This window comes from Sus scrofa, chromosome 18, assembly GCF_054392235.1.
Source record: "Sus scrofa isolate SSC_HxYL_T2T_F1_AM1 chromosome 18, Sscrofa_HxYL_maternal_Yorkshire_Landrace_v2.0, whole genome shotgun sequence".
Taxonomy (NCBI): domain Eukaryota; kingdom Metazoa; phylum Chordata; class Mammalia; order Artiodactyla; family Suidae; genus Sus; species Sus scrofa.
Window position 1 is genome coordinate 37552671 of NC_139400.1, and position 12811 is coordinate 37565481.

Below are 12811 nucleotides of genomic sequence, written 5' to 3' on the forward strand. Positions count from 1 at the left end.
GCACTGTTGGTGGGAATGTAAGCTGGTACAACAACTATGGAGAACAATATGGAGGTACCTTAGAAAACTGTACATAGAACTACTATATGACCCAGTAATCCCACTATTGGGCATATATCCGGACAAACCTTTCCTTGAAAAAGACACATGCACCTGCATGTTCATTGCAGCTCTATTCACAATAGCCCAGACATGGAAACAACCCAAGTGTCCATCAAGAGACGATTGGATTAGGAAGATACGGCATATATACTCAATGGAATACTACTCAGCCTTAAAAAGGAACAAAATAACGCCATTTGCAGCAACATGGATAGAAATAGAGACTCTCATCCTGAGTGAAGTAAGTCAGAAAGAGAAAGACAAATACCATATGATATCACTTATATCTGGAATCTAATATATGGCACAAATGAAACTTTCCACAGTGAAGAAAATCATGGACTTGGAGATTAGACTTGTGGTTGCCAAGGGGGAGGGGGGGGAGTGGGGTGGTTGGGGAGCTTGGGGTTCATAGATACAAACTATTGCCTTTGGACTGGATAAACAATGAGATCCTGCTGTTAGCACTGGGAACTATGTCTAGTCACTTATGATGGAGCATGATAATGTGCAAAAATAGAATGTGTACACGTATGTGTAACTGGGTCACCATGCTGTACAGAAGAAAAAAAACTGCATTGGGGAAATAATTATTAAAAAATAATAATAATGAAAAAAAAAAAACTCCTCTACGGTGCAAAGGCAAATCTCTATATATACCCTCTTAAGACAGATGCTGTTGCTTTCTCTTTCCCACCACCAACATGGTGTTCTATGTAACTCCTCATTTCAGGATTCATCCATTCCCTAAGACTTTGCAGTTGGACTTCTACCTTCACTCCTCCACACATAATGTAGCACATAAATCAGCATCACCTGGAAGGTGTGATAAAACACAGACCACTGGTCCCACTCCCAGAGTCTTTTATTCAGTAAGGCTCAGGGGGCCTTGAGAATGTGCATTTCTCACAAGTTCTCAACTGATGTAGATGATGCTGGGACAGGGACCACACTTTGAGACCACTGCTCTCAAAGACAATGCACTAGCAAAATCAATTAGGATTTCCTAAGTTGTCAACTTTCCTTTATTGCTTTGGCCCTCTATCTTCATATCTCCATCATCTTGTACCAGTCTTGGCTCCCATTACACCCTTCATGCATCCCCCATCCTGAATGAACCCGTCACTGCTTTTTGTACATACCCTGTGCCTCATGTTATTCCCTCTGCCTATGGCACCCTTCCTTACCACCTTTACTTTTGTTCAAGTCTCAAAGCCTCATTCTAAATGCTACTTCCTGTGTAAAACCCTCCTTGAATAGACCAGCTCCCAGTCAAATGATACTTACTGCTTTCTCCTCTGAATTACCTTAGCATTTTACCTGTATATCTCTTATTCAAGGGTACTGCAAGATTATTTTTTTGCAGGATGAATCTTTTACAATTGTGGCTCAAGTTCTTTTCAAGAATAAAGATTTCAAAATTATAAACAAAAAATTAGGTACAGGGCCTTTAAATGGTCTCAAGCAAGTGAAGTTCTTTGAAACCTAAGCTTTGTTAGCTTCACAGTAAATCTGCTTCAGTTCTTACTGGGTCTAACATTTCCCCTTTCAGCTGACATTTTCTGGGACAGATTCATTCTCATTCTCATTCTCATTCTCCCTTCCTCCCTCCCTTACTCTCTCCTATTGCTCTTTCTTTGTCTTTTAAGAGAAGCAGGTAAAAAAGGACTTTGAAGATAGCAGATCTGAGTTTAAAATCCCTGCTACCTCACTCACTTAATCAAATTTCATTTTCTGGAGTTCCCTTCATAGCTCAGTGATTAATGAACATGACTAGGATCCGTGAGGATGCAGGTTCGATCCCTGCATTGTACAACTAGGATCTGGCCTTGCTGTGGCTGTGGTGTAGGTCAGCAGCTCCTATTCGACTCCTAGCCTGGGAACTTCCACATGCCACAGGTGCTGCCCTAAAATAGAAAAATAAATAAAAAAACCTTCATTTTCTTCCTGTACACAAAAAGGTTAATAACATCCACCTTTGGAGTTATAATAAGATCAAATGCAATAACAAACAAAGGTATTACAGTGCTTACTACATGATAAGCACTTGATAAATATCTAGAGCATTATATGAGTAATTTTCAATTCCCCCAATTTCCTAGAGAATGCCTTGTAAAGACACATGACCAGCTTTCCCTGTAAAGGTTCAGAAAAGATAGAATGCCTGGGTAAATTGTTTCTCCCTCATTTTTATCATCTCTGTTTACTACTCTCACATTAAGGAAACTATCTATAGAAATGAGGAATCCAAAACTCTACTAGGACTTGTTTGCATTTAATTTAATGGGCAAGTGAGCACTGGAAAATAAAAGGGATGGTGGAATGTCAGGAGGAGAGAAAACGATTAATTTACCAAATCTTTATACCTTGGTTTATAACAACCTATCTGTTGATATTGTTTATAACTTCACAGCGCTTTTGGCATCCATCCTGGTAACCCTTGGTTGCCTACGGCATTCATTGATGTGTAAGGCAAAAGAGAGTAATTAATTATGCTTTTCTCAATGGAAAGGAGGAGTGAAGGCAAATAATTAATCTTATTTAGTTCCAAAGCATAACTTTAAACAACCTCATTCTAAAATTTGAGAAAATTCTATCTAAAACCTAGTCTCTTCATTTATGTCCATTTAAAACTGTTTCAGAAAAAGAAAAATATATCTCATTCTTGGTAAGCAGAAATATAACAGAGTTAACATTATTAGTATGTGAATTTATTTTTCCTAACTATAAGATTAATAGGTAAGTCAAAATTTCCAGTGTGCCATTTCAAGCCTTTTAGTGTATTATGTAGAGAATATTTGCTCACTCTCTATTTTCTTCCTAATAGAACTTTGTCCAGTACCTCAAATTATCAAATATTCCTAAGCCCATGAACAAAAGCAAGTGATAATAGTTGTTTTTATGTTGGTGATAGTGATGGTGGCCTAACAAACCTTATTGACCAGTATCCTACCAGTTAAATATATATGTATATATATCTTTGAAATTAAACCACAAAGAGATGAACTTTTAAAATTCAGTTTTCATAGGAAGTGGTTCTGCTGTATTCTATCTCAATTAGCAAGAAAAAGGGAATATAAAACTACATTTATAAAGCATGAAATGTAGGGAAAATGACCATCTCCTTCTCTAAGAATCAATTCTAGAATCAGTTTATTTGAGTAACATCTATGAGTTCAGCCCAGTGCTAGGATCCATAAGAAACACTTCAATATAATACAAGGTTATTTTTGCTTATTAAAAATGAAATTATTGTTTCAAAAAAAGCATGTAGAAGTTCCAAGGCTAGGAATCAAACCAGAGAGCCTGAGCCACAGCAGTAACCCAGGCCACAGTAGTGACAATGCTGAGTCCTTAACCACTAGACCATCAGGAAACTCCATAAATTATTATTGATTGGTAAATTACTGGGAAAAAAATGAAAAAATCCATACCTTGATAAAAATTCCAACTAAACAAACAAACTGAAAAAATCCAAGAAAAAAGGACCACTTGTTTGACAGAGTGTCAGGTAAAATTGAAGAAGACTTTAGATGGAGTCAGCATTGAAATAGTTCATTCATCTAAAATGGAAGACATTTTCAAGATGCAAAAATCTAAAAACATGTTGTAATTTTGGTTTATTTAATGGCTTCTTTAGTTAGTAAGCTAGCAATCAATTAGATATTCTGCAAATAGAATCACATTTTTTTTCTTTTTTAGGGCCACACCCATGGCATATGGAAGTTCCCAGGCAAGGAGTTGAATTGGAGCTGTACATCCTACACCACAGTCACAGCCATGTCAGATCCAAGCTGCATCTGCAACCTACACCACAGCTCATGGCAACACTGGATCCTTAATGCACTGAGCGAGGCCAGGGATCAAACCTGCACCCTCATGGATGCTAGTCAGATTTGTTTCTGCTGAGCCATGATGGGAACTCCCAGAATCACATTTTAAATGGTCCCAATATATAGAGTCAGGACACTGCAAACTAAATTTCACATGAAGAAATAATGACTCCACATAAGAACTTGAAAATATTTATGTCCAATAATGGTTCTAGTCTACAACAATAGTGTTACAAATGGACTCTACTAACAAGTTACTCTAGGATACTGAGATTCACTTACTGAGCAGAGATCTAACCAAGCAAGCAATGTTTAAATCTCACCCTCTGGCCAGGACTTATTGAGAAGGAAATGTTCTCTAATACGGCGTTCCCACCATCTACATATTTCGCAGTGAGGTCTTTGACAGTCATTTGGCCCCCTGAAGGCCAGATGTCATCTTTCTTCACATGTTGATTCTCAATAATCATAACCTTTGAAAGCTGGCCATCCTTGGATGGTTTGAACGACCTGTTAGGTTGATCTCCTTCTGCCGGCATATCAATAAACTTAAAGACTCGGCTCACAGATCGCATCTGAAATGAAAATAATGTTTTATTTTATTTATTTATTTATTTTAAGAGCTACAGACAATGTCATAATTAGTTTGATGTTTCCTAAAAAATAACTTTTAGATGTGACATGAGCTGGTTGTCACTTGGTTATTTGTCAGATTTTTCAATGAACTAACAGGAAATTTTGAAAATAATTAAAAGCTTAACCAAGAGAATTAACTAGGATTTATATAAAAGGGCTCTGTATAAATCTGCTTATTTTTGTGATCATTTAATTCTCAGTTATGCAAGCCACATATAAATAGTCAAACTATACTCAAGGGAATAGATGATGCTAAGGGGAAACTTTTTTCTATCCTGAGTAGCATAGCACAATGTTGTACAACTGGTATATTATAATAAAATACTTCACATTTCAAAACCACTACATAAGACTCTTGCCTTACTCTCACAGCGCCTTAATAACTATCAACAATTTGATATGTCATCTGGGTAGTAAGTAGACTCTTGAGGCTCAGTAAATTTTTAGTAACTTCACAATAATCTTCACACAAATTTAGGTCACTGGCATATATCTGCAGTTATATTTTTAATTTTTTTTTTTTTTTTTGTCTTTTGTCTTTTTTTTTTTTTGTTGTTGTTGTTGTTGTTGTTGTTGCTATTTCTTGGGCCGCTCCCGCGGCATATGGAGGTTCCCAGGCTAGGGGTCGAATCGGAGCTGTAGCCACCGGCCTACGCCAGAGCCACAGCAACGCGGGATCCGAGCCGCGTCTGCAATCTACACCACAGCTCACGGCAACGCCGGATCGTTAACCCACTGAGCAAGGGCAGGGACCGAACCCGCAACCTCATGGTTCCTAGTCGGATTCGTTAACCACTGCGCCACGACGGGAACTCCTGCAGTTATATTTTTAATCTAAATTACTTAAATATCAATTTCCAAAACGTGACTGTGTCTAAGTGTTATATTTGAAATTCAACTATATTTCAAAGGTGCCTAAATTCCTTAGTGAGAACTTATTTCTCTGAATAATTATAATCTATTAGAATTTGATTTTTAAGATAGCCTGGCATATAATAGGCATCCAATGAATATTTGAAAAATTTTAAATGAATAAAGTAATGAATATGCGAATGATTAAAAATATATATAAGTGAATATATAAACAAAGATTAATATATATAAATGAATATGAAGAAAGAGACTTTGAATTCACTCAATTTCTATTTTTAAAAATTTCATCCTTGGTTCTATGGTTTAGTACTCCATAGGAGTTAATAGCTTACTAAGTAGAAATTTTTTTATTTTAAAAGTCATTGTTGATTTGACTCTATTTTTCACTATCAAAAGGGGAAATGGGAAGAATTCTTCACCTTTAGTATGAAATGATTGGTAGATGAATCAGCAAAGTTTAGATACTGATCCTTAACTGAACATTAAAAGTTCCATATTAGCAAATATAATAGCATTGCCTATTTTCTCATGCCACTCATCAAGCCTGCTGTTTATAAGGAGTTTTCTTCTATCTCTTTCTTCTATTAGTTAACTGTGTGCTTCAGATTCCTTCATCTTGAAAATACCTTCAAATTATTTTCAATAATCATTTAAGATTCAAAAAGGTAATCTTTTTAAGCTAAACCCACTGTAAATGGAATTGAAAAGTATCCAAGCCCACAACCATCACAAATTACTCTAGAGGAATTGAAAGGCACATCATTACTATTCCTCCCACATACAATGTTTTAATTCCAACTTATAGGTGATTTTCAGCATTTGTTAAATCACCATTTAGTTATTTTTATTAATTTTGAATTAAATTATATTGTTGATGTTTCTGTATGTCAATGCTTCGAAGAATTCTAAACTAGTGTTTGTTAAATGCTTTAGTGTGTCAAGAAAGATACTATATAGGAAAAATGCAGCATATTTTAATAATTCTAAGCAATCAAAAATATTTAAATATTGATATATTAGAAAATGACATTCAAAACCACTATTTTGGCAGCACCAAAATGAAGTATATAATTTTTCTGTGTAAGGATTTTTGTCTGAGCACAGAAAATTACATTCTACATTAGTGAGGATGAATCCAAAATTCAGATGTGGTAAATGGAATGTACTAACAAATTTAGAAAACAGAATTTTCAACTCCTCATTTCCATATAGTCTAGTTGTTTAAAGTGACAAGCTGTAATAGTTACCCACAGCATGGTCAAATATCCTTGACCAAGAACAAGTTAACCTCATCAAAGGGCACCCATCCATGGCATATGAATAGACATTCACTCAACTCAATGGGTTAGAATATTTTCTGATGCAAAGAAAAGGTAGCTAGTGCAGACATCTGCATTACAGTTAGTTTTTCAGCCACTGAAATGCTGTTATTGATTAAATGATATGGCCAGATAATATTATGAATTTCTAACTAATTTTGTGTTTCTCACAGGCTCTCCAAATTGCATCTTCTGCTTCCACTGCCTCTTGAAGGAGGAGCTACATTAGAACAAGAGCACAGAACATCAGTTCTCATCTTGCAAGTTGTAAAATACTGCCTTTGGAGTCAGAGATTGATGGTTGGAAATTTTTGAGTGACATGAATACTGCCTTTTAAGCTTCAAAAGCCAAAGCTTGAAGAACTCAAAACACAGTGTTTATGCAAAAACAGTAGTTGTGAATGAACTGCTGATGGATAAGAAACAGTTTCTCTCTTTATCCCACAATCAGACTCATGAATGGACTGAGATACCAGTCCTCTAAACAGAAATATTGCATCACAGCTGAACTGATTCTATCCTCAAGTAGATTTGAGAGATTTTTAGAACATAGGGGGCCTGTGCCTCAATTTTAAGGTGGAGCCAGGAAAGAGGAATGTCTTAGAGAATCTTCCAGTGTCTTGCATGGCATAAGAGCAATGGAATGGGCACTGTTGCATGGCATAGATAACTTGACATAGCTTCAGCTTTTCTTGTATTTCTAGAATGATGCTGAAGGGAAGCCAAATAATCCTAATCCTTTCATCCCTTGAGGTCTTCCATTCCTCAGGGATGTGGAGAGACAGAGACAGGTAGAGACAGAGAACTAACAAAGAGAGAGCTCATAGTCAGGACCAGAAGGACAAAGACCCAGTGTACCTGAACTGTGCACCTCTAGGTCAGAGACAGCCTTGGATGGAAACAATGGACAATCTAGGGCCAGATGTTCCCTTCTTCAGTTTCATGGTATCCTGTAAATTCCACTCAGAATTTATGTTACTTCTAGCAAGATCTCTGAATTCACTGAGATTGTTTCTTCCACTCAGTGGAAAGTGTGTTCAAATAGAAAATGAATTTGACTGTGGCAAAAATTGTTATATTTTTTGCACACTTGATTTCTCAGTCAAAAGATTCATATCTGCAATCAGGGTCAGATTCAGGTTTGGCGAAACATGAAACTTAAGTAATTTGGGGGATTCTTTTTAAGAAAGAAAAAATACACACACACACACACACACACACACACACACAATGGAACACTAGTCAGTCATAAAAAGGATGAAATGTTGCCATTTGCAGCAACATGGATGGACCTAGAGATTATCATACTAAGTGAAATCAGAAAAAGACAAATATTACATGATATTACTTATATGTGAAATCTAAAAAATAAAGCAAATGAATCTATTTACAAAACAGAAACAGATATATATATATATATATATAGAAAACAAACAGGTTGCCTAAGGGGAGAGGGGTGGGGTGGGGATAAATTAGGAGTATGGGATTAACATATACATACTTCTATATATAAAATAGATATACAACAAGGATTTACTATATAACATAGGAAAAATATTTTAAAAAAAATAAATATTATGCATAGAAAATTAAGTATAGGGCCTTTGAAGGGTTCCACACAAGTGAGAGAACCTGAACTTCCATCTCATGAGCTTCCTGTTAAACCCACCCTGCCTACTATAGTAACCTTATTCAACACTTCCCCGTATCCTCCCCATCTAGCATTCAGCATCATGCAGACCCTCAATAAATCTTTGTTGATAATGAATTAATCCCTCATTCTTCCTTATATGCAGAAAGTAGTCCCTGAGCAGAGAGAATGACAGTGCCATGAGCACCTTGGCATGTAATCCAGGCTGCAATTGCAGCCTCAGCTTCTGAGCCTGAAAACATGCACTACTATTTAGATTAGAAGGAAAGTGTAACATACCAAACTATTTTTAGTCTCATCTATTTGTTTTCATTGAGCTTTTTAACCTAACATAATACTTTCTCTAATTGGAATGTCTAAACATTTTCAGGTGATATTAAAAACTGATATGCCAGTGTTGAGCTGTGTAGATGGAGCTGGACAGAAATTCAGATTTGGCAAGTATCTGAGTTTAGTAGATGGAGATGGACAAACTCCTTAGCCTTAATCTGCTACTTCCTGTGCAAAGGAAATTGTTCCCAAAGAGGAATGAGGGGTGGCACTGTCTAGCCCACTGACAGCAAAGTCTCATTGCAGCCATTATCACAGGTAGGAGCACACGTCTTAGATTTTGAGAAGTAAATGAGGAAGCCAAAGTGAGACGCAGGCACAGAGACATGGAACCTATTGCTCACGTGAAGAGGAAAACTTGCATCATTTGTACAGTCCTCTACAAAATTGGAGTTTAGCCAAAATGAGGTGGGATTTTTGCTTGAGAAGCATCTGCTTAATTTTTTTGGTTTGATTATTTAAATTTATTTTCCTCAAAAAATTCTCCTGAGTTAGTCTTAAAAACTAAATCTCATTCTCCCTATGATAACATCTAAATTACTAATGTAAGCATCAAGAGAACAACATCTTTTGGGAAAAAGACAGCTTCACAGCTTTATCTCAACCTTACTTTATAACAGATTTATGTAGGGAAAAAGAAAATGATTCCTGATTTTCCTTTCCACTTTTTGTTGACAAAAAAGAAAGAGAAGGCTAAAAGACCTTTTATAGAGTAAATCAGGAAGCCAGATTCTTCTTCCTTACAGAAATATTTACTGCATTTTCTTGCATCCTTTTGGCTGTTTGGAAACCAGGGCATCAAAATTGTGCATTAATACCTAATCTACATGCTATAATTCCCCAAAAGCCATGATAATATATCTCATGAGCCCAGGATCTGGCTGGTAACATTATAAAAAGTTTTATAAGTGGTTGTTACAGGAAAATTATAAGAAATGTGAAAGGAATCATCTGGAAAACTGGCACCGTGTGAAAAAAATCACATTTTTCAAGAAAAAATCAAAATGTGAAGTACATAAAAGAGACTGTTAAAGTATTTTAAATCATAGATTTTTCCTGGTAGGTCCAAACTAAATGCTTTTCAGATGCCACCAACTTAGACCTGAAACCCAAGGCCATATCAGAGTCATTAGCATAGACTTAAGAGATAATGTTTACCATGGAAACAGACTCTGCCCAAAACATATTTTTGAAACTCTGGTCTATCTTTAAGTGTCTATTACTTACTCTCCTAGGGCACTTAAAAAGTCAATCAAGGACTGCATTGCTATAAATTATTAACAACAGAAGTGAGTTATGTACAGTGTTCTGTAAACTCTAACCTTTGTAAATTATTATAGCTTGCTATCTAAACTTGTGGCAAACCACATGGCAAGCCAATGTTACTTTTTCTGACTATGGGAAGTGATAGAGATGGTGTTCTTGACCGAAGAGAAGGAAAACACATTACAACTAATGACAAAAGGCACATCCTAAATAAAATCAGAGGTGTCAAATACATTGATGCCTATTTTCAACAACTGAGAGCTTCAGTAGTCATGGTACTAAGCGCCAATAGGCAAAGGAAGACTCTCAAATTTATCTTTCTATCTGAAAAGCTCTGATATCACTCACTGACTCTACCATTCAAACTTGAACTTACTTGAACTCTCTGATGTCACTATTTTTTAAAAGCACATTATAGGCTAGCAGCAAGTACCTGGTAAATGAAATTGGGGCTATTCATATTTCAAGGGAAATCACAAGAAAAACTTACTAAAGGACAAAATCTAAAACAACAAATCAAAATATTTTCCCAAGGATTTGACTATTTTAATAAATTTTCTCTAAGCATCTTAATTTTGAAATAGTGCAACTTCCCCAAAGTTTTCTGTCATTAAGCACCCTCCTTTATATGTCTTTTACAGATTTATATGTGTCATTGGCTGATACATAGGACAAAAATAATTTTCTAATGGTCCACTGGTTCCAAAGTAAATTCTACCCCATAGACCAGAGGTCAGCAAAACTATGGCCCAGTGGCAAAACCCAGCCACACCTCTTTGTTTACTTTAGCTTTGCCCTATAAAGGCTGAGTTGAGAAATTGCCATAGAGATCATATAGCCCACGAAGTTAAAAACAGTACTATTTAACCCACTATAGAAAAAGTATGCTGACACCATGCCATTGACTCACAGAAAACTGGAGGAAAATGACCCTCAAAAATCATCTAATCCAGTGATTTACAAGTTGCTATACTGGAATTACAAAGAACACTTTAAAAAATAATCATCATGACCAGTCACCTTGCCCCAACCAAGAGAAGTGCTTTAATTGGTCTTAGAGGACCCTGAGTAATCTCTATTTCAATAAAGGTTCCACTTACACTTTCAGGTTGAGAACCTACCTCTGATCTAATCCATTCCTTCTTGGTACAAATGAAAAATTCTAAACCAAAGAAGTAAATGCAACAGGTACAAAGCTCAACAAATTTTCCAAACTTTCCCACATTTGCACAATCGTTTCATGCTTTCATAAGCTCTCCTATTAATTTCAGACTCAAGAACATCATAATGGTGCTTTATCTTTGTTGGTTCTTGTAACACAGAGTTCTTTGATCAGCTCTGACAAGTACAGTGGTGAATGACCTAATCATTGAACTTGAGCATTCAGGGATAGTAGCAGGGAAAGAAGCTTGATTCCTGCAAGCACCTGGAATAATGCCTGCATACATCCCAGTTGAGACTTGAAATCTTTCACAGGTTTAGAAGAAAATGTCAGAGCTAACAGAAGCTTAGAAATTTTCTAACTTACAAAGGAGAAAAATGACATCCTCAAGGGAGTTACAACTTGGCTAGTGCCACACAACTTCTTGGTGGTAAGGCCAGAGGGGAATGCAAAGAAGAAAGCCACTTTGCAGGTTAAAACTGAAAAGGTTGAATGGGAAGAAGTCTTGGGACAGAGGTCATAAGTGGAAAATACACCACAAATTCGTGAGAGCAGAAAAACAAAGAAAAGTATTATCAAGAAGCCATTAAAAGGAGGTTAAAAAAATAGGAGAGAGAACTGAATCCTCCCTTCATATTCTCATGGCAGAAAGTACTTTCAATACAAGAGAATTAGGCTTTGGAAGCATTGGATAAAAGCCAGGTTCCCCACTTTTCCTCCCATCAGGTTTCTTGTTGGTCATTACACAATCAGTCACTTGATCTTTACTGGAACTCAAAATAAACACAGGCAATAAAAGGACAAAGGAGAAATAGAGGGAGTTTCTATTGACAGAAAACTCTTCTCAGATTACATCAATCTTGCAAGAATTTCTGGAAACTCATTAACTGGACTCTAAATGTGAACCCTAGAGAGGCACAGTCTTCCCTGCTCATCCTAGTGGCTTCCATCCTCTTTTGTATTAGGGACACATACTAGAACAGGGATGGTTTATCTGCCCCTGCAACTGGAGCATTAAGGAAGCAGATAATAAATCATATGCTCAGATCTTTCAGTTGTGCTCACTAGGGGGTAGGCAGTACTGAAAATACATGAGTTGTCAACTGCCTCATTCAAACAATGAGAAAATGAGTGTAGGCAATTTATCAGTTATCAGATGGCTTGATACCACTCAGTGTGAAACATCACCTCTGCACCCTTTCTAACTCTTATGTATTTATTTAATTTTTATTCATTCACAAAGGCAGAAATCTAGGTATGCATTTCCTATTTAAGATATTCAATATTTAAGTAGCTAACAATAGGAGACAGAGAAGCTTTATGGTACTAAAAATGGCAGGCATTTTGTGACTCCAAATAAAATAACTACACAGCCTTGTTAATTAAGAACACAAAAATTAAGACACTAGCTTTAGCAATAACAATTAAATCCATATAGTACTTGAAGCATGGAGCTAAAAATAATGAACACTTCTCTTTTAATTTCTTCTACAGAATAGTATGAGATATAAAATTGAAATGAATGGAGACATACACATGATTCATGTTAAAATGAAGAGTGAATTAGAAATGGCATGAAACTAGAAATCAACCACAGGAAAAGAAATGAAAAAAAAAAAAAAAAAAAAAAACAACTAAC

General features: G+C 36.1%; 1 protein-coding gene across 6 annotated transcripts in view; it reads right to left on the reverse strand.

Annotated features, from left to right (window-relative positions):
* Nucleotides 1–12811, reverse strand: part of CFTR (CF transmembrane conductance regulator) — a 190818-nt gene that overhangs the window by 30315 nt on the left and 147692 nt on the right. For all 6 annotated transcript variants that reach the window (XR_014833210.1, XR_014833209.1, XM_021078522.2 and 3 more), the window contains 1 exon segment: nt 4259–4510. Coding sequence is in view for 4 of the 6 variants with exons in the window: in XM_021078522.2 (XP_020934181.1) it covers nt 4259–4510 (252 nt within the window). In the remaining 2 variants the exon portion in view is untranslated.